This window comes from Cydia pomonella, unplaced genomic scaffold, assembly GCF_033807575.1.
Source record: "Cydia pomonella isolate Wapato2018A unplaced genomic scaffold, ilCydPomo1 PGA_scaffold_206, whole genome shotgun sequence".
Taxonomy (NCBI): Eukaryota; Metazoa; Arthropoda; class Insecta; order Lepidoptera; family Tortricidae; genus Cydia; species Cydia pomonella.
The window spans coordinates 522,783-550,393 of record NW_026907846.1 but is presented as its reverse complement, the minus strand read 5'-3'; the positions used below and the strand labels follow the sequence as shown (position 1 = coordinate 550,393).

Genomic DNA, 27,611 nt, shown 5'->3' with positions numbered 1-27,611 from the left:
TTGGCCCACACGGTATATATACCATCGCTATAAGAGGGTGGTAAATACTTTGGTGAGTTGTTTTATTTGCTAGTATCGAAGCTGACTGTCCTCCTGTCACGTCAGCAGGGATTCTTTCATTCGTAGTTCAAAAGACGGTACAAAACCTTTTCAAAGCAGTATTATTTATGAAGTGGGACTGCCGATGAGGACCACTGGACCACAGGACGTACTGTTTAGTAAAGTCGGTTTTTTTTAAAACTATTACGTAAAAATATCCTGCTGTGAACATACCTGTACTTTCAGACGCAGAAATATCAGGACATGCCTGGTAGTTGAGCAGAAGCCGGGAATCTTCTGTGCAGCTCTCGATGGACGACACGGGGATTTTGCAGTCCCCATGCCCCCTGGAAAAATTACACAGACCTTATTGTTAAATCCGTCTATGCCAAGTCCATTTCATCAATAAACCCCATTTTACTTGCTCACTCTGTATTTATTTACAGTAGTGGTACAAAGTTCGAAGTTTCGTGTTCTTCGAGGTGGTGGTCTTGAGGGTCAAAATGTTGTAAAATAAACCGAGATTAAATAAGGCTTAATTTTCTTACTTTATCCTTATCTGAAGCATGTAAAACCTTCTACATCTTAAAAGTTGTATGATGAAAGTTTTCGATCTATAAATGTATTCTAATCGTTAACTTTTGTAATGTCCTCAAAAAAGACACCAGTTTTCCCGAAAGTTTTTGACCCTTTTATCAAAATATGAATACCAAGTGTAACCATTTGTGACGTTTTCAACTAGTTGTGATTGGCTTTACGGAAATAGCGTCTTATCGACAACCGGCAATAAGTACTCCTTTGTTTGAAAATGCCACATTTAGACAACCCAGAAAGTTCGACGAGTTTATAGAAGAAATAGTTAAACGGTTACATCAGTTATCGTTGAGTTCAAATCTGCATTGCCTTTATCGTCCAAAAATCGTTCACCACCGACTTTCTGACAGGATAATTGATCAGAACCTTTCATCAATCAGCCAAAAACAGTTAATTAATAATCCATGGGATTGCGATGATTTCACAGGTTTTAATTACAAAAGTCATTCTGTGCTTGACTGAGATGACGTTGACGGTAACGCGTCGGTGATCTTCATTAAGGGACCGTTTAACATCTGCTGAGGCTATTAATCAGTGATCGCGTTGATTTGATGGGGAAGTAATTTTTCGGTCTTTGGATGATTACAGCATGGTAATTTTATGTAAATTTGTTTCCGAATCGGAATAGTTCAATACTACAAACTATAAACAGGACAGGTTACGCCTAGTGTCAGAGTCACAGTCAAAAATGTAAAGAATGTTTTCTGTCAATATATAATTTTGTATTTTAGTATGTTCCAATTTTTACGACAATAGTGGAGGACCGCTTCTCCATATAAACGTAGTTCCCATTTTCCTTCCTGGATATTGACAGTATGGAAAATATTTTTACATAATTTATTGTATATTTTGGAGTTAAGTTAGATCAATTTGAAAACTACTAAACGTGGTACCGAATTAATGACCATCTGTATGTTTATTGATTTTATAGGTAATATCATTTTTTATACTTACTTAGGTACTACATACACAAAAAATGACACAACTTCCCTGTTACTCCTTATCATTTTTTATTTATCCAGGCAATAGTTTAACAAAAAAATAAGAACATCATACCTGTTATAAGTAAAGGAGAAGGGCCCTTTCAGCGGGCAGTCGACAGGATCAGCGTTTTCCCTGAACATGGAGTAGAGGAGAGCATCTCCGGTGATGAGAGAACAGAGGTGAGGTAATGCGTCTCGACGATGGCAGAACGCTGGAAATAATACTTCCATTAGTTTCATTAGTTAGACCTTAGGGCCCCCCACCGACTTCATGGTCTGACCAAGTTAAAAGACGACCTCAGGCAGACTCCAACAAGCGGCGAGGGCTACGGGAGATCGAGACTGATAAAGGCAAATCACAGGAGCTGCAAAATCAAATGGTCACGATCCTCAGTAATGAGAGACTGACAAAGAAGTTTATTCTGGAAAAGGACCGCTAAGTTTCTTGTTCTTGCATCAGTATAACCGGGATAAATAGACATGTTCAGCATAATGTGAATTTGAACCGACCATTGGATCAATAGGTATAAGAATGGGATGGGTTTTGTACTCACTTTCTTTGTATTGCAGAACGTTGGTATGTTTTTCGTGCATGACCACACATCGATAACACCCTTTCCTGCGAAAGAAAAAATATTTTTATACCCTGATTTTTTTAAACCTACTGTGTATTACAATAGAAACTAGTACCTACTCAAACATTGTACCCTATGTAATAAGTGTAATTGAATGGTAGTCCAACATTTACTTAAACTGAGCAATCTCATAAGATCCAGGTCGGCAAACTTCATAAGTTATAGGTGTGGCTTATTTCTACTTTGATAGGAATAATGACCGGAAACGGTAAGTAGAATTTCAAATAGTTCTTGATTTTGAATGCAGAGAGTCCGCAACTCTCCGCACCGCAGTAAAATACCTAGTAAAATACAAGGGCTGTTAATTTTACTGCGGTGAGTGAGATATCTCACTGACACATTAAACACCATAATAATGTATTAAAATTTGCAATATAAAACTTCTTCCCCTGAAGGGATCGCCTTTTGTTGAGAGATACCCCCCTCGATAGAGATGGGTTTGATGACGCCGGATTGGAACCAGCTACCATGCTAGCAGTGAAAGCTAATGTATACTTACTCATCGACGATAAGGAACTTATCCCCCTCAGACGAGTGGCACCGCCCCTTGTTAGAGAGACGGTCCTCCTCGTTGAAGATGGGTTAGATGACGCCGGTTTGGAACCAGCTACCATGCTAACAGTGAAAGGTAATGTATGTATACTTACTCATCGACAATAAGGAACTTATCCCCCTCAGACGAGAGGCACCGCCCCTTGTTGGAGAGACGGTCCCCCTCGATGGAGATGGGTTGGATGACGCCGGATTGGAACCAGCGACCATGCCAGCGTGCAGGGAAGGCGCAGCCTGTAAACAAAAAAAAATCTATTATTACGACGTAAAAATAGTAATAATGGCGGGTGCCCGGCAATCTTTGCAATAATCCAGTCTCGTCCACCCAGACTTCAATCCATAGACCGATACTGTTCACTTTTCTTACAATAGTCCCAATGCCTGCTGCGACCGATTCATGGGCGTCTACGAGTACCTATTGTTGCGCCTGTGAACGGGTTCCAGCACGCGTTCTACATGACATTAAAGCTCTTCAAGGGGCGTCTACGTGTTGGATCTATATGTCCACGCAAGCCTACCAAAAGCCCGGGATTTATAGGCCCGTGAAATCCAAGGAGATACTAAGTAATAATACCTCAATGCTTACATATGGCAATAAAATGCGCCATTAATGCCATTACCGGACATATAAACGACTAATTTCAAAACATTGTTTATTAGAATGCTACGCAATCCTTCGTCCATTTATTGATGTAAATATTTTATCGTATTCAAAATAGTTTTCTTTGCATCTATTATAATCTTCTTTGGCATACGAGGATTTGTGGTAAAATCGTTTATGAACCATGCGCGTTGGAGGGTCTGCCATCTTGTGGCGTGAATCGGAAACATAAGCATGTACATTGACCAAGGCCTGTCGACTTCCTTAGAAAGACATGACGCTTTATAATTGCACATGTGTGGTCTGATGCTGGGGAAATAGTTGCCAGTACTTAACATAAAAATATTTTGCTACAGCAACATTGCTCCCATCTGTATTTGTCTATACAACTTTGGGACCAAATAAAATTATTAATATTTTATATAAATTATTATCCATTTCAGTTTGTCTTTGTCCACGTTTATAAAATCTATGGAGGTCAGAGGCACGTCTTACCCTCCTTAGTTCCTTGCACTTGGGTCTGGCGGTCCGGTTAGAACATATATAAAAGTCTGCAATGTCAATGCTGTAAAGTCATTGACGCAAAACTATCAAACTTTTCATATAAAATGATTAACTTACGATTTCTTTGCATGTATTAATTATTTTTCAAAATTAAAAATCCACCGCACAGAGTCTCCGCACAAACTCAGTTATAGACCAGCGGTTGAACAAAAATGGGTTTCGATAATATTAAAGTTTTTTCTTTTTTGATATGTCATTGGGAGTATGTTAAATAATACTTTGGTAAAAAATTAGAAATTTTAAGGTTGAGCTTTCGGTTATATTTGAATATTTTAATTTTTGCTAATAACTAAGTAAATATAGAATTAAAGTTACAGAAAACTTTAGCATATCGAATAACACTTCAATTTATGTACAATTTTCAGTTTTTAGAAATCTGGAACAGCTGCTTTCTGGTAAACGTAAAAACACGAGTTATTTTGTAAATATAGAATTAGAGTTGCTGATATTGCAAAATTACGATATTATCGATCAACTTAGTATTCTAGTAAAAAGTTAGACATGTAGACAATGTGCTTGTCTAGATATTGATTTCAGGTTAAGCAGTATAGCTAATATTGAATTAAAGTTTGTAGAGTTAATAATAATCGATCATCAACAATGATCTCAGATACTAAACAAAAATTTAGAAATATAAAATCACGGCGACACTCATTACTGATATGTATGCATTCCTTGCTTATATAAATACGTTACGTTTCAAACGCGCGGCAAGTTTGCGCGCGCCGCGCGCTGTGGCAGGAGGCAGCGAACAACGGTAGTGGGGAGCGGGGTGCCCTTGACTGCGTCTACGGTCCATCAAAAAAATTCCTAAAGCGTGTTTTAAATTAATAGCAATAGAAAATTGTTATTTTGTTGTTACTATAATCGGTATTGCCCGCGGTTTCGTTCACGTAGAATTCGTTATCGCGTTACATGAATATTATTTATTTATTTAAACTTTATTGCACAATTAAAAAAAAACACAAATGGCGGACTTAATGCCAAAAGGCATTCTCTACCAGTCAACCATTGGGTCAAATAGAGACATAAAAACATATTCTCATACAGATGACCACCCTTCCTTGTACCATTTTAAAAGCCAGTTGCAGCTTTTCTTTCCCGATTTTTTTCAGATGTTTGGACTTGGTATTTTCCTCGCGATAGTTATTTGTTTTAAGGGGAATGTTGTTGTTAACCGCTAATGCTAATATTGATAACCGATAGTTATATAGAGATACGTTATAAGGTATATGCACCCTCATGTTATTTATTTCTGATAAGAAATAAATGTAAGACAAAATTCACAGTGATACATTTCAAGTAGGTTGCCTTGTAAGATTGCGTACGGATAGTTTTTTTGTTTGTTATTTCATCGTATGATATATCAAATGAAAGCTTATTTGAAAGTTGCCGTATTAAAAAAGTTGGTCCAGTTAATGGTCGCCTAGATTAACCGATTTTTAAATAAAATGTAGGCAACCATGGACTGGACCAACTTGTTAAAAAGGCAACCTAGTACAGTTAGTAATATAGTACCTGGGCGACCGAGCTTTGCTCGGTTATAACTATTTATTGTAATATGGTGGTGATAATCTACATAAACTTAAAAAGTAAAATGTGAACTGACAATTATTATTATTTACAATCGATTTTAACCTTACAGCACTTGTCACAGAGTAACGCCATCTATTGTCGATTTCTCTTATTACATAGGTCATTTTTTTTTACTAAATTAAACTTGTGTAAAACAATAAAAATTAAAAAATTATATATAAACTTGAACATATAAAAAAAACAAAAGTTAGTCACCGGGCGAGATTCGAACCCGTAACACTCGTTTAGCAGTCCGCGTCTTAACCCGCTTATTAATATACCAAATTTCAGCAAAATCGTTAGAGCCGTTTCCGAGATAACAGAAATATTATTATATATATACTTACAAGAATTGCTCGTTTAAAGGTATAAGATAATAGTACATTACGATACAAGTGCGAAAAATAGGAAATTCGAAACGAGTGGCGATAAATTAAAACACGACCGAAGGGAGTGTTTTAAATCGACACGAGTTGCGAATTACCTATTCGCACATGTATCGTACAACGTTTTACAGTACTTATGGCCCTTTAAATGTTCGACACAGTAACATAATATGCTACTTCTCGCACTAGTGCTATAAAGTAGCCCCATATGTACTGTAAAATAACTTTTCTTTTGATATATCATGTGACGTTTTCGTTTACACACTAAAAGCACAGTGTAAAAAGTAACAGTGGGCCGACGCCTTTGATGTTTGCGTAAATGCCGACACCGCTCAAGGTCTCCGTACCTACCTAGGGTTATCACAGACTTACACAACTGCCCAAAAGAGGATGGAAATGTTTTTAGTTTTCATGTTGTATGATGTATGTGTACTAATTTTACAAATGACGTCCATTTTGGAAATAAAGATGGCGGACGTCACTTTTTTGAAAAAGTCGTCATGGGTGTTGTTTTCTGGGTTTTTAGGGGTGTGGATTTCAAAAATGACATCTATTTTGAAAATAAATATGGCGGACGCTACTTTTTGAAATGGGTGTCGATGTGTGTAGCCGTCATATCAACCACCTTTAATTCTAAAATGGTCTCTATTTTTGAAATCTGCACCAACAAGAACCGCCAAAATTGACGTCATTTTTGTAATTGGAACCCCGAGGAACCTCGGAAATGACACCCATATCGATTTTTAAGAAAAATTATTGTCCGCCATCTTGGATTTCAAAATAGACGTCTTTTTCGTAATCGGAATCCCGAGGAACCTCGGATATGACACCCATATCGACTTTTAAGAAAAAATAATTTCCGCTATCTTGGATTTCAAAATGAACATCATTTTCGTAATCGGATCCCCGAGGAACCTCGGAGATGACACCCATATCGATTTTTAAGAAAAATTAATGTCCGCCATCTTGGATTTCAAAATGAACGTCATTTTCGTAATCGGAACCCCGAGGAACCTCGGAGAAGACACTCATGTCGATTTTTAAGAAAAATTAATGTCCGCCATCTTGGATTTCAAAATAGACGTCATTTTCGTAATCGGAATCCCGAGGAACCTCGGATATGACACCCATATCGACTTAAGAAAAAATAATTTCCGCCATCTTGGATTTCAAAATGAACGTCATTTTCGTAATCGGATCCCCGAGGAACCTCGGAGATGACACCCTTATCGATTTTTAAGAAAAATTAATGTCCGCCATCTTGGATTTCAAAATGAACGTCATTTTCGTAATCGGAATCCCGAGGAACCTCGGAGATGACACTCATATCGATTTTTAAGAAAAATTAATGTCCGCCATCTTGGATTTCAAAATAGACGTCATTTTCGTAATCGGAATCCCGAGGAACCTCGGATATGACACCCATATCGACTTAAGAAAAAATAATTTCCGCCATCTTGGATTTCAAAATGAACGTCATTTTCGTAATCGGATCCCCGAGGAACCTCGGAGATGGCACCCATATCGATTTTTAAGAAAAAATAATGTTCGCCATCTTGGATTGCAAAATGGACGTCATTTTCGTAATCGGAACCTCGAAGAACCTCGGAGATGACACCCATATCGATTTTTAAGAAAAATTAATGTCCACCATCTTGGATTTCAAAATAGACGTCATTTTCGTAATCGGAATCCCGAGGAACCTCGAATATGACACCCATATCGACTTTTAAGAAAAAATAATTTCCGCCATCTTGGATTTCAAAATGAACGTCATTTTCGTAATCGGATCCCCGAGGAACCTCGGAGATGACACCCATATCGATTTTTAAGAAAAATTAATGTCCGCCATCTTGGATTTCAAAATGAACGTCATTTTCGTAATCGGAACCCCGAGGAACCTCGGAGATGACACTCATGTCGATTTTTAAGAAAAATTAATGTCCGCCATCTTGGATTTCAAAATAGACGTCATTTTCATAATCGGAATCCCGAGGAACCTCGGATATGACACCCATATCGACTTAAGAAAAAAATAATTTCCGCCATCTTGGATTTCAAAATGAACGTCATTTTCGTAATCGGATCCCCGAGGAACCTCGGAGATGACACCCTTATCGATTTTTAAGAAAAATTAATGTCCGCCATCTTGGATTTCAAAATGAACGTCATTTTCGTAATCGGAATCCCGAGGAACCTCGGAGATGACACTCATATCGATTTTTAAGAAAAATTAATGTCCGCCATCTTGGATTTCAAAATAGACGTCATTTTCGTAATCGGAATCCCGAGGAACCTCGGATATGACACCCATATCGACTTAATAAAAATTATTTCCGCCATCTTGGATTTCAAAATGAACGTCATTTTCGTAATCGGATCCCCGAGGAACCTCGGAGATGACACCCATATCGATTTTTAAGAAAAAATAATGTTCGCCATCTTGGATTGCAAAATGGACGTCATTTTCGTAATCGGAACCTCGAAGAACCTCGGAGATGACACCCATACCGATTTTTAAGAAAAATGAATGTCCGCCATCTTGGGTTCCATAATGGATGTCATTTTCGTAATCGGCACCCTGAGGACTTTCAAAAATAATGAAAACATCAAATATTACATGATACATATACAAACAGAAGCAAGAAACAATTTCTTGCTTTTTAAAGTCTTAAACTACTCATAATTTCTTAAAATAAGTTATAAAACATGTCCGCCATTTTGAATTTGAAAATTGATATCATAATTATGAGATATTTTTGTTTACACTGAGACAAATAATTAGCACATGTCGTATGAAATATTTTAATTGTGTGTTTTTTTTTTATTTATTTTTTTATACTACGTCGGTGGCAAACAAGCATACGGCCTGCCTGGTGGTAAGCAGTATCCGTAGCCTATGTACGCCTGCAACTCCAGAGGAGTTACATGCGCGTTGCCGACCCTAACACCCTCGTTGAGCTCTGGCAACCTTACTCACCGGCAGGAACACAACACTATGAGTAGGGTCTAGTGTTATTTGGCTGCGATTTTCTGTAAGGTGGAGGTACTTCCCCAGTTGGGTTCTGCTCTAGATCTGGAATGACATCCGCTGTGCTGTGCCCTACCACACAGAGCCAGATGACATTTACAATGCCCATACCTCTCAAATGCCTGTGCTAAAAATGTGATTGCGAACTACCTGCAATAATTATATTATATAGTACCTGGGCGACCGAGCTTTGCTCGGTTATAACTAACTATTTATTGTAATATGGTGGTGTATAGGTGATAATCTTAACTACATTCTTTTACTAAATTAAACTTGTCTAAAACAATAAAAATTAAAAAATTATATATAAAATTGAACATATAAAAAAAAAACAAAAGTTAGTCACCAGGCGGGATTCGAACCCGTAACACTCGTTTAGCAGTCCGCGTCTTAACCCGCTGGACCAGACGGACAGTGGCCGGCAATACGAAATTAGCGACCATATTCTGCGTCGCAAGAAAAACGCATGAAAACTCGAAAACACGCGTTTTCCCAAACATAAGACTAATCTAGATCGATTGTTTACCCCCAAAAACCCCCATATACCAAATTTCAGCAAAATCGTTAGAGCCGTTTCCGAGATCCCGGAAATATATATATACAAGAATTGCTCGTTTAAAGGTATAAGATAATTAGGCATTAAAACACTCGTGTGATCTTTTTAAGAAACTCACTTCGTTCGTTTCCTAAGCCCACACTCGTGTATTTTAATGCCTTTTATTATGTAGCAGTAACATAAACTACTAATATATGTTGAAAGTAAGTACAGGCGGCTAACACAATGGTAACAAAAGACAAAAGTTTTGAAAATGTAATTTTCATCATCGTCACTTGGCTGTACATTTGAGGGCCTATCGCGAACCACGTTCGGCGTGTTACCTCTCTGTCGCACTTGTAAATTCGTACGTAAGTATGACAGGGAGGCAACACGTCGAACGTGGTTCGCGGTAAGCCCTCTGATGCCACCTCCATTAGTCTTTTGTACGCCGGGATAGCCTTCGACTCAATGTATAATCTACACTTTTTATGGAAACGTAGTTCCTCCTTCCCGTAGAAATATTTAACTTTCCCATCACCAAGAAAGATTATTTGCTCGCAGTTATTAACTGCTCAATTCCTCGTTTTTTCTCTGTTACTAAGTCAGTACAGTACACATATCAAACATTTTTCACTCATTTTGAAGTCATAATAACTTCTATTCTATAATTAAATTCATGTAATGTCCGCATTTAATTGATGTGCACGATAAATAAACAAATGAATGATTTGAAAGAAAAGACAAACAGCGCTTGAGAAGCTGAGCGGGGGGCGCGGGCGGGGCGAGGTATCTATCGCTCACTAGGTCGGCTACGATAGGCTCCCGCGCGCCGAGCCGACATGTTGACGGACCAGCGCGGCGTGGTTATGAATTTCGCGCCTTTTTAAGTTGATTTTACTATTACAATGCAAGCTACACACAGATATTTCTACCTTTCCATAAAATGGCTGCATATATTATTTTATAGTAATAGACTTATCTCTACGGACTTTAATTCAATATTAGATCTTACAGGACAAAAAACGCATATTAATTGTAAAGCACATATCCTATTCTTCTAATTTTTTGCCTTGCCTATTAACTTAAGAATTTAGATATGATATTGTGGATTTTTCAAACTTTAATTCAATATTGACAAAATAATAAGCTAATTTGAGTTTGACAAAGTAGCACGTTGATTTTTTTTCTAAAAATTTGATAGCATAAAGCTTCATACATATTATAAAAGACGATGCTTAAATTTTGTACTTTAATTCAATATTCAAAATCCATCAATAAAAATACATAAATACCTTATTTATATCTAACGCTCGTTCTAAATTTTCTTCATATATTACAAATATGCTTAAAAATATGTCCCATACCAGATAAACATCACTTTTCACTCTTTAGAATTATCGAAACTTATAGGGCAAAAATCCGGTCCCACTATTGGTCTATTAAAGTTTAATCCATTGTACTAAACCAAGGTAAGAAATATATTATTTTAATCTTTAAATAAAATAAGCGTACTATATTGCCAAATTCAAACACATAAATTTAATCTTACCAGCCCCTTGAGTCCCACGGACGCTATATCGCGTCCGAAATTACAATCAAAATTCATCTTAGGTGTAAAATCTAACATTGTTTTAACTGGCCCTGGTAGCAATTCGCGAGGTTAGTAATTGGGAGATAGGTTATAATATAGTATTGTTTAAAATGTGACTGTTTTGTTTTAGAGGGTGAACGTGAGAAAATAATGCTTGGCCGTCATATAATTTCCTTGGAAAGGCTCAAAATCAAAAGGCACAGGGGGCCTACCGCGAAAACCGAAATTCGCAAATTGCGGGGATATTTCTCTTTTACTCTTAGTAAGCCGTAATTAGAGTGACAGAGAAAAATGCCCGCAATTGACGAATTTCGATTTTCCCGGTAGCCGCCCAGATCCGCGGCATAAACCAGACTAGTTTCCCGGTGACCATCAAGACCGCTCCACTGAGCTGTGGAGCAGAAAGTGTCCGACAATCGGAAAGATGTAATAACAACTTTAGTTGTCATATATCCATGTATTTTTTTTTTGGCATGATATATGTGATATGATTACAATTTACATTAATTGCAATTGTGGAGTAAAACCAGATGTGCCAATGATTCATGTTTTAGGTAGGTATATAAAAAGCTATATTAAAAGCAATAAATAGTATATACATAACTGCACTGTTTTTATCATGAAGGTTTTAATGACTTTTATTTATTGTTATCAAGGTAATCTGGGAATTAAAACCTGCGCTAATAGGCGAACTAAACATAAATAATGCTTTAAAAATTTCAAAAGATAATAATCACACGTACATTAGGTAGTTAGGTAGCCACAATATTAATGAACCGAAATTACCGAGTTGTGGTCCGATTGAATAAAATTCATATTGGTATGTAGATATTTTATGCGAAAAGCCCACCATTTCAGTGTAATTAAATTTGTAAATTAATATTATATACAAGTGTCACAGTTAGTTCGACAAGCCCCGTCTGATACATATTGTATAGAAAATGACTTTTACAGTACATATGGGGCTACTTTATAGCACTAGTGCGAGAAGTAGCATATTACGTTACTGTGTCGAACATTTAAAGGGCCATATGTACTGTAAAACGTTGTACGATACATGTGCGAATAGGTAATTCGCAACTCGTGTCGATTTAAAACACTCCCTTCGGTCGTGTTTTAATTTATCGCCACTCGTTTCGAATTTCCTATTTTTCGCACTTGTATCGTAATGTACTATTGTATGTTTTTCGAATCAAGCTCTTTTGATTCTAATTTTTAGGAATACAAATATTTATAACTTGATAAAAACTGTTTTGAAATAACTTCATAATATAGAAATCATTATATCTTAGGATAAACGATGCCTGTGATTTTAATTAATATCTAACATAATGTTTGTCTATTTGAGAAATGCTAATTTAAAAACCTTATCCCAACAAAAAGTAAAAATACAAAAAAAAACCGGATTCGAACCCAGAAGCACTAGCTAGAACTAGATTACTACCTATCAAGCCCCGCCAGGCTAAATCGGTTGTCAATTTTAGTTCTGACTGCAAAGGGCGGCCGATGGATGCAATATGGTGACGAAAGCATAAGATGGATAAGACTTAATAAATTTCGAGTTATATTTATGTATAAAAATATATGCATTTTTTGTTATTATATCAGTAAGTTCCAAATAATGATGATGATGAAGTATCACTTTACGAATACGCACCTCTTACATCTGTAGATGTAGAGAGGTCATTTCCCCTGTATAAGTGTATAGTGAACTATAAAAGGAATGGACTGAAAATATCGAATAAAGAAAAATTATGATTAATTATTTCAAGAATAAAACACTATAACTTTTTTGAAATTATGTTGTCTTTATTTAAATCGATTGTAGTCGTATTCATATTACGTATATCGTTCAACATTATTTTGACGTAATTTGCATCCGTCAGCCGCCCATTAGTTCTGAGATACAAAGAGAGCACTCTAGTATAAACGAAGTTTTAAAAGCGACATTATTTTGTATGGAGTTCACGTTCTTCTCCTAGTGAGTATTGTATTCTTTGACATTGACACTTTACGCCAAAGCAAGTACTGCCATCTACCGTTCTCAAACGTTTTCTTGTGCATAGTAAGTTCTGCCATCTTTTGGGCTATACTCGAAGCATAAACTTCACATTTACACCTCGCGCCAAAAATCTGTCATCTCCTGCCTTGGAGGATTTAAAAACTGGAGACGCCTTGACTGTAATTTTCTGTACAAAACAGTCTGCCGATTTTTGCGGGGGAGGGGCACGTCAAATGTATGGCTATTTCTACGTAACGTACAAATAGCCATGTCAGATAAACGTCAGTCCATACAATACATATGACCATTGGTCGAGCTTTTCGACAGAGGGGTAAGCTCTTAAAGGCGTCTCCAGTTGTTAAATCCTCCAAGTCTCCTGCGCTGCCCCACAGCTATGTCTTCTTGTTTATATCGATACATTCGATGACTTTCAACTTCTGTTATCTAAAACTCTCCTTGCCAATGAAATAAATTAGTACCACTGAAAATCCGAGACATACGCCAAAAAAAATTTGTCAGAGTATAGATTTTTTACAAAATCTAGTACTTTCCATCTAGCCCGTCAAGGGCCCTGAACCAATACGCTAATGGGCCGTGTTCGGAATTGATGGTCCCGCAGCGTTTAGGAAATGGGGCCCATCCAGAGAACACTCTTTGACTGCCGGATATTAATTACTCGACTGCGAAAGGTGGGGTGCGGTTGGCCTGGTTTACGGAGCGGATGTTTTCCATGTTGAAAATGCGCAAAATATTGGTTATGGACGTTTTAAATAAATTCAAGCAGTGTATAATTTATTAATAACCTCATACGTTTCGGAATATATTAACTTGCTATTAAATTAAAACTTTTAATGTAACAAATTCCAAGAACTGGTGTAGAATTTATTTAAGTATAAAATACAACGAGATCGAACGAACTTTACGTTTTTTAGGCTTCAATAATTTAAAAAAGACAAAAAATAAAATCCGAATTAGACAAACCCTCGAGTGGCACTTGAAGTTCGTTTGTCACAATTTTCTCAGAAAATACAGCCGGCCTAGCCAAGGTTGTAATCGCTATCGCTACGAAAACTAAACTCTTTGCGTCTCTCTTGCTCTTCCATATTAGTCATATTAGTGCGGCAGTAACAGTTGCGTTTCGAGCGCTACGGAGCGTAAGCGATTTGTATGTTGGCTACGCGGCCTGGACCGATTGATTTGAAATTGGATTGATTTAAGAATAAGTCACGCTAGAATGGTCAGGGTATCGAGTGTGGAATTAAAAGGAGTGAAATCTCTTATGGTAGAACTGTAGCAAAAGTGTCCAGCTGTCAGCTATAAATAATAGTTTCAAATCTCTCCAGAGTAGCGCTAGAGTAGCTGAGAACCTAGGCGTTATTGATGGAGTGAAGTGCGCTGTCTATGATTTGATTTTTTTTTCAAGTATTCTAGGTATTACAGCATTTAAGGTTTATTGATGACACTTTTTGGTACATGGAGATTCCATTCCTTACCTCCACCTTCCATAGGTCAGGGTCCGGGTCGGGGTGTTTTCTATGACGGGTGATCTGTGATCGCGTGATGCTTCCTATAGAAAACTAAAGTGTCGGACGCCTCGGCCAGGACCCGGACCGTTTTACCGTAAGTCATCCTTTAAGCGGTTGGCAAACAAATGTACGTTCTACAATCTAATTAAGAGGGAAGAATAGCTTTGTAATCCTAAAGAAATAAATGTACTTTTTCTATGAAATTCCATTTCGGGAGAAAACGGTTTCCAGTAACTAAATCTTAACCAATCACTTTGATTTTTAGGTTTCGCTTTTTTGAAACAAAAAATTGTTTTGCAAATTTTGAAAAAAAGGTAAAATATAAACCTAGTTTTTCATTGTGTCAATAACATACTAAAAAATCATGGAAAACGGAAAATATTTAGTAGTGAAAAAAGTTTTCTCTTTTTATATGGACAATCACATGCTTCCTTCTTAATAACTGTAGCTAACAGTCACTAATATAATGTATTATCCTCCTAAGTCCTAGATTCTTTACATTTTGAATTTGGAACCTTGACGTATTTAAATAACATTCCAAAATTAAAAATAAAGCCTTTATAAAGGTCTTTGGGACTCAGGACGATGGATCAGTCACTAAAATTTAAATATTTTTACATTTTGACCTAGTTTATACACGGTGCTACATGAGGAAACCGAAAGATTTTGACAGTGTATTACTGATCACATTTAGAGACTAAAATGTCATATAAACTTTTCTAGATTTCGCCTAGTTTCAGAGTTAATTACCAATGTAAAAAAAAAACATCTTCTTATCGTAACTTAGTGCAAAACGCCTTTTTGATCGCGATTATGCCATTATGGGGCGTAGTCTAAATATCCTTATTGATAGATGTCAAAAAGTGACAAATAACCTTTGCAAGCCTACTAGTATAAGGTATTGACATTATCTGGACATAATATTATTGACTATACCATCTTATCTGTACATAATGTTAAGCAAATAAACACATTTCATTTCAAGAACAAGTTTTTACAAAAAAAAAATCGTAAAAAAATATTTTCAGTGCCAGCTTTACCATAACATTAACTGTTATGGTAAAGCTGGCACTGGTAAAAACATTTTTTTTTATGGCGAAATTTACTGAAACTCATATAACATTTTTTCCTTTTGGCCTCAGAACTACGTGGTTAAAATCTTTCGGGTTCCTTGTGAGCACCGTGTATAAACTCTAACTAGAAGTGGTGTGAAGTGTGTTAGGGTAATATTTAACTAGTTTCTTATTGCCGCTTTTACGAGTAGGTACCTACGCGTTTGAAAGTCACTTGGTTGCAACTAGAAATGTTTGTTGGAAAATTGCATGTTGCTTCTTACGTTGCTTTGCAGTTGGTACAAAAAGAGTCTAAGAAACACCGGACTGGTACGAGTCGGACACTCCCACTGAGGGTTCAGAACTTATTTGTTGTTATAGCGGCAACAGAAATACATCATCTGTGAAAATGTTAACTGTCTTACTGTCACGGTTTATGAGATACAGCCTGGTGGATGGGCAGCGGAGTCTTAGTAATGGGGTCCCGTTTTAGCCTTTGGGTACGGAACCCTAAAAGATCTAAAAAATGCCCGTATCAGGATTAGAACCCAAACGAAACTTATTTACTTTTAAATACTCTGACAGAGAAAAAAAACAGTGTTTTACCAGGGAATACAATACAGAAAATCCAGCTCAATATCTAAGATAAAAAAAGAGCATTGCCCCACCAAATAGCACAGCATAATTCTGTGGCCCTAGTGAAAAAGGGTTCAAGTCTCGCGCAGCTTGGGTGTAAAAGGGCAGAAGTGTTACGTGGAACTTACACCCTTAATAACACAGGGCAGAAGTGTTACGTGGAACTTACATCCTTAATAACACATACTTATTATAACACAAATACTCTTGTCATTATAAAGGCACATGATTACCAAAGTACATCCAACCATCAATCCTTATCTAATGTAATGGAAATCCCACTTCAATGACGAACCATCATTTGTGATGTTTAATAATTCAAAGTAGCTTTAGCAGTACTAGTACTAGATCAATAGTGATTATTTTCTGGATCCTTATTCTGTTAAGCTCCAGCTTCGATAAACTGGTAACAATGCGGTACTAGGCGTGGTATTCAATTCTATTGGGAAACAATTAAAATATTTTATGAAATAAACAAGAGTACGCACAAGTCTGAATTGAAGCCCGAAGGCGAAGCGAGGGCTTTATAGAGACGAAAGTGTAGGACCCATGCGAAATCGCCTTTTCATATTCATATTCATATTCTTTATTTGTACTGATCATACATTGTCATAATTTACATAATATACAATAGGTACAACTGTATTCCTCATTTTCTTCTTTGGATATTCATATTATTGAAAATATGGTGACACAATTTCTTGTATATTAACCACAGCTAAAAAACCAAACGTAGGGGACGTTGGATTTTTTTCGAATTTTTAATTGTTATAAGACTTAGGAAGTTTTCGCTCATAATTATTATACAATAATCAAATAACAAACGAAAGTCAAACGTAGCGGCTTAGCTACGGTTATTATACATCAAATTATGTAAAAAATATATCCAGAGAGGAAAATGGGGACCACGGTTGTATGCAGAAGCAGCCGTCCCCTATCGTCTTAACAGGAGTTCATAATTCCAGTACCGCCCGTGGCACACACAATGTTTTTCATCACAATTGTGTCAAAAAAAGGGAAAAATAAAACTTCTGCTTAATTTCTGACGTACATTACAGACCCAGTTGAAATTTAGAATTTACGGACCGCATGACCTTTTACGAGCAAGTAATATACATTTTTATAGGAAGTAACTGCCACTTAAAATGCCTGTAAACTTTTTTTCGAAAGTTTGCTCAATAATTTATTCAGAAATGTAACGTTTAATAAATTAAAATACGGTAAAAACATGATTTACTGTAGCTCCTTCGGTACCAGAATCAGGCGCACATCGATTTTGTCTTTAGAATATTACATTTTCCATTCTATTTCATGGTGCTTACTAGTTATTAGTTAATGCAGTCTGCATACTGTACTTTATATTCAGTACATAATGTAATTAATGTATTAGTGGTAGTGGGTATTGGGTAATATATTACATGAAGTTCTACGAGTATATTATCGTAACATTTTCACAGGGTTACTTCTCAGGAATGCTCTGACGTTAATATTTTTTAAATTACAACAAAAGATTAAAATAAAAAAATTCGAACAGAAGTTATTTGCAATGATCGACAAAAAAATGAAAAAATATTTTTCTCAAACCTGCAATGAAATGTTGACATGACATACTTCAAATTAGGTCCGGAAATACTATATATCCGGTGCGATTAGTGAAGATGATATGTACAGGAATTACTTTACAAAATGAAATTTCATACAGGATATTTATTTAGTCATCTGCAACAATTTACGAGTTGTTAAATTTCGGGGTTAGTCCAATAGTAAAAGTTATTACCTATATATACAGTCTGTATATTATTGCAGGTGACTAAATAAACACCCTGCATAGCCTTATATTATATACCTACATCTAGGCCTGTAAAACAACCTTCTTTTGTTTTAAATGTCAAATTGTGACAAAACGACTTGGCATTCGACCATCAATAATAGTATATTACGATACAAGTGCGAAAAATAGGAAATTCGAAACGAGTGGCGATAAATTAAAACACGACAGGAGTTGCGAATTACCCTTTTGCACATGTATCGTACAATGTTTTACAGTACATATGGCCCTTTAAATGTTCGACACAGTAACGTAATATGCTAATTTTCGCACTAGTGCGGTAAAGTAGCACCATATGTACTGTAAATAGTACTAGATTCGTAATTTATCGTTATCTGTGTAAACCTACGATGAAACAAAACTACATTTTTTTTATTTCATTCCAAGTTTGAGAAAAGCACTGTACAAATCTCGACGAGAAACGGTGTTGCCAGTTGCGTACCCCTATCCTACATAGCCCTACCCATCGTTTCCCGGCCTCGTAATATACTATTATTAATTAATTAAACTAAACAAGTCAATTAAAACAACACTTAAATCAACCGGGATATAAACTGTGAACTGTCAATGAAAACAAAAAATATTACTTTGTTTATCCGCGAAAAAACGCCCACGCTATAATCCGCATTTTTATTATTTTTTTATTATTGCGTATGTCACTCCCAGAATGGAGATACTTCATAAGTTGAAATCCGTCAAAAGAATATATGTATTTGCTCTAACACCATAACCCTCCTTCGACTGTCGGGTCCTTCGAATACCCTTGCCTATTGGTCCCATTCGAACTTTAAATTATGTCAGATATTAGATCTACATACGATATGGATCGGATATGCCACCCTGACCGATCCATATCGTATCTAGATCTAATATTTGACGTACCTTAAAGTTTGAATCGAGTATGTTATTGATAAATAATTTCTTGAGTCGGGCCGAGCTAAGTCTGACATGACGTTTACAATGACGAAGAGTGCCAACGTTATTATTAATAGGCATCCAATTTCTATGAAAATATGACACTTATAATGACGCTCCCACACTCAACTCGTTGCAAAGTAGTAAGACGGACTCTAATAACATTTACAATACATATGGTGCTACTTTACCGCACTACATTTAAAATTTAGATTTTTTTTTTACATCATATAAATTTATTTCATTCAATATAAAATGATACAATAATACAAGGGGTTGAGACCTTATAGTAGGTATATAGTACCTGTGTCAGAAAGTCTCGCTCTTCCAATTGGTAACTAATTAGAACATTTTAATATGATTTGAGTATAACTATGTTAACATTGAGTATCTTAAGAACTAAAACTAAAGAACTAAGTAACAAAATTGCAAGCTAAGAGTGTGCGCGCGCGCCGCGCGCGTGTGTGTGTGTGTGTGTGTGTGTGTGTGTGTGTGTGTGTGTGTGTGTGTGTGTGTGTGTGTGTGTGTGTGTGTGTGTGTGTGTGTGTTGTGAGTGTGTGTGTTCATGTTAGCAGTTGGGTTATTAAATTACAATTTAAAATAATCCCTTCGATCGCGTTTTAATTCATCCCCACGCATTGCGAATTTCCTATTTTTCGCACTTGGATCTTAATGTACTAATACCCTCCGATTCGTATTCTATTATATTAAAAATAAATTTCTAAGTCAGTCTGACCCTGACCAGGTGTTACTCATTTTCGTAAGAAATTCCCAGTTTTACTAAAAGAAGAAAACAGTTTGTGGTTTCTTGATTCCTTTGTCTTTCTTTTGTACTTATTAAATATTTGGTAGACAGGTGCCGTGACGTCACGGCTTCACCCTTGGCATACGGATTCAATATTTGCTACAGACGCTTATTATTTCGAGGTCGTGGCGAATCAAAAAATAAAGCGTACAGGGCTTTTTGAAGACATCAATGATTTGCTTTACAGGCCAATTCCAACAATATAATGTGATACTGTTCTAACATGGTTCAGACATCATTCCAATATGAGACGGGTCCAAACTGCTTTAGAGGACCTGCTGAATTGCGCATTATGTCAACTTTTAACCAAAAACGTGACTTGACACTGACAGATCAGTATCATATTGGAAGGAGATTTAATAACAAAACTCATATTCGCCTAGTAGTCAGATGTGCAAGTTGTAAAACTCCTAGAGTTCAGCAAAATTTCACAGAAAACAAACAAAAACTTTCATTTTGGAAATTGGAATGTTATTAAATATTTATCATTCAAAATCATCATTTAAAACTCATTTCTACCAGTCAACATAGGAAACAACTCAAAATTGTGATATACATGTGGATACAATGCAACTTTCTCATCAGTTTTTGAATATTCAAGAGGGCCTTTACCAGGTGTGGTGAAAAACAGTTCGTGGTTTAACTCCGATACACCTTGATTCCTTTGCTTTTCTTTTGCACTTTATTAAATATTTGGAAGGCAGGCGCCGTGACGTCACGGCTTCGCCCTTGGCATACGGATTCAACATTTGCTATAGACGCTTATTATTTCATAGCGAAAATACTAAAAAGGCCTTCAGGATTCTTGGTTGGTAGACATCGGTTTTTTGCTGTAGGTAGTTATTTATTTATTTAAACTTTATTGCTTTTTAGCGATAAGACCGCTTGTTGTCTGCCTCTACATTTAATCAATTGTTTATTTTCTTGTATATTTTTACTGAGGTGTGCCAATAAAGAGTATTCTATCTATCTATCTATTGCACAAAATACAAAAATAATGTATAAATGGCGGACTTAAAGCCTAATGGCATTCTCTACCAGTCAACCATCGGGTCAAACTGAGAAATCAACAAATGGTGTACGGAGAGAGACAGAAGATATTTATTAGAACTATCGAAAACAACTGAAAAACTTGATAAAATGCATTATAAAACACGCAAATAAAAATAAAATAAAATATATATATTTGTGTATACGAGTACGTGTACTTAACTCAACTCAAACATTTATTTAGCAAATAGTCCACAGGGGCACTTCTACATGTCATTTTTTACAAGCAATAAAATTACAAATAAGGAAACAATGAAATATTTGATAATTTATTAGAGATTTATACCGTCTCTTAATGTCGAATTAGACAAAGAAAAACTATAACAAAAAAACACAAACAACAGACAAATACTAAAACTCTTTAGAGATGTAAAAAGTCTCCAAGTGTCAGAGATAAAATATTTATAATAAAACAAAACGATAATCAAATTATCCTTAGAGATATAAAGGGTCTCCAAGACTATATAAGTTATTAAAACACAAGAAATATCTGATACACTCAAATTTTAAAACATCATTCTCGAATAGCTTGAAATAAGTCTGGCACCTACCTACTACTTTTCGTTGCTATAAGTAGTAATACAAAAAAATGGAGCCAGTACAAGTTCAAGGCTAAGGTTTCATACAAAACTTCCACTTGCTCTATTTTCTTTACTTATAGCAAAGAAAATTAGTAAGCAGCAGATATAGATATATGCTACGTACCTAAATGTTAACTACTTGAAAGTTAACTGGTCTGGCTATACTTTTGTTTACATACAAAATAAACTGTGACAAACTTATTATGTACATAATGTATGTATCCAAATCATCGTCTTCAATAGCTCCCAAGAGTATTCAAGCTTTAATAAAAATCTATAAAAAGCTTCCTGTAACGTTATGATGGCTAAACTTTTTACGTCCATCGTGGCATACGTCTCGCACTTACTTGTTGCGACCATTAACATACATATAAAGCGTCTCTGCAGTGCGTGGGTAACATACTAATCGTTTACACTCCGTAGCGAACTGAATGCAACTGTCACTGTTGCACAAAGCGTTTCGTAGTCGTAGCGCAAGTGTTTGTCAGCTTTCCATCCACCCAGTTTGGACAAAAATTATTTCATATCCGGCTTTCCGGCTATTATTTTCTTCCTAGCGATGTTTTATTTTCTTTATGTACCTACCTACTCGTAAGTCTCCTGTGTATTTTACTGTCGATTCAGTTTTTGTCAATTTTTCAAAATACCCGAACTGCGATTCGTGACATGGATTTGTTTTGGAGGTTTAACAACTGGAGTCGCCTTTAAGAGCTTACCCCTCTGTCGAAAACCTCGGCCAATTGTCATATGTATTGTATGGACTGTTACTGTTATGTATTGTATTGTACGTTACGTATATTAGCCATACATTTGGCGTGCCCCTCCCCCGCAAAAATCGGCAGACTGTTTTGTACAGAAAATTACAGACAAGGCGTCTCCAGTTGTTAAATCCTCTAGTCACTGTACACAACCGCTACAATAACTGACGATAAGAGCGTAACCATCTTAGACACGCTGAGATCATGCAGTCATCAAACTCATTTTTATTCAATTATCAGGACCCATTGTATTCTAATTTGAGCTCCAGATAGTATAGTAATAGCTTAACAATGGCTTCGTAATATTATAATGCCCTATCTACAAATAAGCAAACGAGCTTTAATCGCGTGATAAGGAGACGATAAACGTCTCTTGACAGCATTTGATAGATACACGATATCCGTCTATGGACATAAGTTGTCTTGCTCGCCTGTAAATGGGTTAATCGCATTTTAGTACTAGGTAGGTCACTTCCTCACTTCTGTGAAAGTTAAAGACGCTGGTACATATCACGTTTTTACAAACTTTTATTTAGTATCACCTGTCCCGTTGTCTGTCTGTAATCAAATCTTGCAAGTTAAATTTGGCCCACTTGCTGGTTTTCGATGAAGCTGAAAATTTGACAATGCAATATTATGGTACCATCGAGCTGATATAATGATGGATACAGGGGATGGACATGGACATATCTGTGATAAAACAACGCGACCTAATTGTGTTTGGGTTTTTTAAATTGTCTCGAAGAGTGTTATTTGCCTGTGGAAAGAACAGTAAAATAAGAAAAAGCTCGTAGCAAGTATGATTTTTTTGCCAAAACGTTCTTATTTGAGTCACAAGTAGGCACTGAAAAAATGTTTCCTATCTGTAATGGTACAACGCAAAACATAGCTTTAAATAGACTCCCTTAACTTTGCGATGTCTACAGGAAAGACGCGAACGAGTTAATTATATATATATATATATGTAGGTACTATAAAATGTGTATGACCCAAATGTCAAATAGTATTGCAGGCGTCACATTTTTGTCGACTACATTGCTGCTGAAAATGTTAAAATCGATGTTGTTGTCCAGATTTTTGTCATTTTCAGCAGCTTAAGCTTACACGGGCTACATGTTATGTAATTTCATATTTGAGTAACATTAACATGAAACACTTCATTCGGTTCTTGTCTGTTTGTTTGATTTTTGTTTCATGTCAATTATTTATATAGTAATTCAAGTCTTGGAGACCTTATACATCTCTAAGGATAATTTGATAATCGTTTATATATATATATATATGTATATATATATATTTTAGCTGTAACACTTAAGAGGAAAGGGGACGATCAATTCTATATAAAAACGTAGTCCTCATTTTCCTCCCTGGATAGTGAAATTATGGAAAATATTTTTACAGAATTTTATGTATTTTAGTCATAGATATCTAAAAATATTTTCAAAAATGTTAATATCCAGAGAAAAAAATAACGTAGAAAACGTTTCCCCCCGTTTGTATGGAAAGGCGGTTTCGGGGCGGTCGTCCCCTTTCGCCTTAAGACAATCTCTAAAGAATTTTAAATTTTTAGTGTTTATCTGTTTTATTTTATTTTATTATAGTTTGTTTTGTATAATTTGACATTTAGAGACCGTATACATCTCTAATTAATTATCAAATTGAATCGACATTTGTAATTGTTTTTTTTTAATGATTTACTGTTATTGCTTGTTAAATGTAAATTGACACGCAATAACAGTAAATGCCATGCTTGTGGCCATTATGGCCTATTTGCTGAATGTTTGAGTATTGTTTTTTTTTACTAATGCTCACAATCACTCACAATTTCCCTGCTTAGCCTTAAGGTTGACTGGTAGAAAATGCCGCGTTAATGTCCGCCTCTTTGTATAGGAAGATTTTTTCTTTTGTACAATAAATATTAAATTAATAAATAAATAATGCTGGTGTAGTTACAATCGAAACTGTGCCTTTATACTTGGGCACGAATGATAATGTTGGTGTACATAATTTATTGGCTACATTAATCTTTTGCTGTACGTTCTCGTTGCTCCGAATTAGTGGAATTAGGTCACAAAGTTTAGCCTAACTCTAAACTAGCTCCTCTCAGTTGGTAACTGCTTCAGTACTGATGACGTTAGTATATCTTCTTCTATTATAAATACATTTTATTTGCAATAACAATATGCGATAGGCAGACACTCATATCGGCACGTCAGTGCATATTGAGTGATCAGCACATTTAATATAGATCTTGCGCCTCCACTCGATAAGGGATTTCCTCTTCTGTCACGTAGTATAATTATATATAATGATAGAATTGTAAGTATTAGGGGATTCAAGTGCAGAAGCTGGGAGACAATACATCTGTTAACCTGTATACCGTGTTAAGTGATTCAACCCCTCCACCCCGGCGCTCTGCCTATTACATGGCGACCGTGACATGAATTCTGCGTGAGGTTCTGCTTCGTCACATCGCTGCTGAGGAGACAACAGGAAGGCGGCATGAGAACATCATCCATAGCAGGTCCATCAACAGGGTAATGTTTGACTCATAATAACTTACATTACGTTTCAAATTGTGGAGTATTTAACCTGTTGATTGGCAATGGGCGGACAGCAGAGCAAAGATAACGTTATCGTGACCGCGCCCAATAACAACACCGCGCCACTGGTGTCAGCGGGTCTGGAGTTGACTGAGGTCCTGATGATCGTCGTCGTGGGATACTTGTCAGTCTACGCTTTGTCCCGGGTCTACGAACGAGTAAAGGGACAGCTGTACAGCGGCTGGGAGCGACGAGCGGCGCGGCGGGCTATTCGGGGCGAAAATGTTTAGATAGGTGTGTTAAAGGTTTTTTTTTGTGTAGTGTAATTTGATATACTTATTTGGTTTATTTTATTTGTGTTTTATGGCTAACCTTGTCAGTTTGTTAGAAGAATTACGTGTTATTAGGGATAGTATAGTTAAGTTAGGTAAGGACAAACGGCAGACTGTGCAAGGTAGGAATAAGTTATTGTTAGCAAAAGATGTTAAATGTAAATTTGATTTGTTAGTTGAGGATATAGGTAAAAAAGAAGTTGCAGCTGGGGATCTCGATGTGGCTTTAAAAACAGCAGACGACTTCGAATGTTTATTTTTGGAAATTCAAAGGCTAGTTAAGTCGGACACGGAATCCGAGATGGCCGATTTTGATTTAAAGACGGCTCTTTCGCTTTTGCCTGTGGTGGACGTGGATGAAAATCAAATAAACCAATTGATTGATGGGTTACAATTTTATAGCGGTACGTTAAAGGAGAAAGATCAGGGCGTTCTGATAAATTTCGTTGTTAAGACGCGGTTGTCGACTAAAGCTAAGTTAAAAATTAAAAGTGACTACGCGACCGTTTCGGATTTGATTGGCGATATTAGAAAGTATTTGTTGCCTAAAAAGTCGTATACAGCTATCCTTTCGCAGTTGCAGAGGTGTAGGCAAGGAAATAGGAGTATAGAGGATTTTGGAAATGAGATAGAACAGCTGTTTGCTAACCTGACTTTGACTCAAGCCGATGGAAATTCGGCAGCGCACGATATCCTTCGGCCGATAAATGAGAAAACTGCTATTAGGCGTTTTGCGGAAGGATTAAATAGTGACAGGATAGGTACTATTTTAGCAGCGCGGGCTGTTGAGTCGATTAGGGAAGCAATAACTATTGCGGTAGATGAATCGGAAGTAGTTCAAAGACCGGCAACAAATTGTTTTCATTTCTCAAGGCGGCCTTACAATCAAAATAGAAATGGTTTTGGTAATAATAACAGACAGCGTTACAGTCAACGACCGTTTAGTTCTGCGCACCTCAGTTATAATCGCAATGCGACTCAGCAAGGTCGAGGACGGATAAATTTCCCGAGTAAGCGTGGATCGGGCAATTTTGCTAAGTCAGAAGTACGCAATGTCAATGTCATAGAGTCATCACATGTAGACGAGTTAGTACGTGACTCAGCTGAGCAAAGTAGCGAGTCGGAGTTTTTTCGTGACTAACGACGAATGTGTAGAAATATTATCGTATGGGGGTAATAATCACGTAGTTGTAAATTGTTTAGATACGAAATTATCTTTATTAGTAGATACAGGGGCTAATGTGTCAATAATAAAATATAGTTGCATTGAAAGTTTTGGGGTTCAGATAGTTCCGGATAGGATAAGGATAAGAGGAGTATGTGGGAATTTGGTTTCGGTAGGGTATGTAGAGTTGGAACTATTGGTGGAAGGTTATAAATTTTGTCATAGGTTTCATGTATTTGTAGGTCTTAGATGTAAGGGCAATGGTATTTTAGGAGAGGATTTTTTGATTAAGTATAAGTGTAGTATAGACTACGGGGAGCGAGTTTTGAGGTTGCAACATGTGTTGGGGAATAGATTGTCGTGTAAATTGGGCTTAGGAGCGGCGAGTTCGATAGTTATTCCTAGCAGGTGTGAGATGGTTAAATGGATTTCGACGGATGTACAAGGGGAATATGTTGTTGTTCCGCAAGAAGTTACCCCAGGGGTTTTCGTAGCGGGCGCAGTGGTGTTTTCGGAGGATGGGAGAATTCCAGTCCGGTTTTTGAACACACGAGAGAGTGGAGTAGAGTTGGGTAATTACTGTCCAAGGCTTGGTAGGTTGGAGGATTATTTTGTTTGTTCTTTTGACTCTCAACCATCAAAGACAGTAGACAGGGTCAAGGAACTCTTTGGGTTATTGAAACTTAGGTCTTACCTCGATGACGGAAGTAGTCGTACGCTCGAAAGAGTTTGTGCGAAGTATGCAGATATTTTTCATATGCCGGGTGATAAGTTGACAGTTTCTAATTTATTCGATTATGAGATTAAATTACAGAATGATGCTTGTCCTGTGTATGTTAAACCGTACAGGATTCCATTTGCACAGAAAAAGGAAGTAGAGAAACAAATTAAGAAATTGTTGGATGAGGATATAATCGAAGAGGGTGTAAGTGAATGGTCTTCCCCTCTATTGCTTTTGCCAAAGAAGTTAGATAGCAGTGGTGAGAAAAAATGGCGTATTGTCATTGATTATAGACTGTTGAATAAGAAATTAGTCGATGAGAAATTTCCTTTGCCAAATATGCAAGAGATATTGGACTCATTGTCGGGTTGTGTATATTTTTCACATTTGGATTTAAGCTCTGGGTATTATCAAATGAGGCTGTCACCAGATTGTAGGAAGTTTACGGCTTTTACTGCAGATAAACAGTATTTGCTTAAAAGGCTCCCAATGGGGTTGCGAAGTAGCCCTAGCGCATTTTCCAGGCTTATGGCTGTAGCGTTATCAGGGTTAACTCAGGACGCTTGTTTTTTGTATTTGGATGACGTAATTGTGTTCGGGAAGAATTT

At 36.5% G+C, this 27,611-nt stretch overlaps 1 protein-coding gene across 2 annotated transcripts in view; it reads right to left on the bottom strand.

The window, feature by feature from the left end:
- Positions 1-27,611, bottom strand: part of LOC133533827 (uncharacterized) — a 170,252-nt gene that overhangs the window by 11,456 nt on the left and 131,185 nt on the right. Inside the window, exons 3-6 of one of the 2 annotated variants that reach the window (XM_061872885.1) lie at positions 2,899-3,037; positions 2,171-2,235; positions 1,690-1,828; positions 274-386 (exon numbers count right to left, since the gene is read on the bottom strand). In XM_061872885.1, the coding sequence (XP_061728869.1) occupies positions 274-386; positions 1,690-1,828; positions 2,171-2,235; positions 2,899-3,037 (456 nt within the window). Of the gene's footprint in view, positions 1-273; positions 387-1,689; positions 1,863-2,170; positions 2,236-2,898; positions 3,038-27,611 lie in introns of those variants that run through there. The other variant, XM_061872884.1, reaches the window with a different exon arrangement.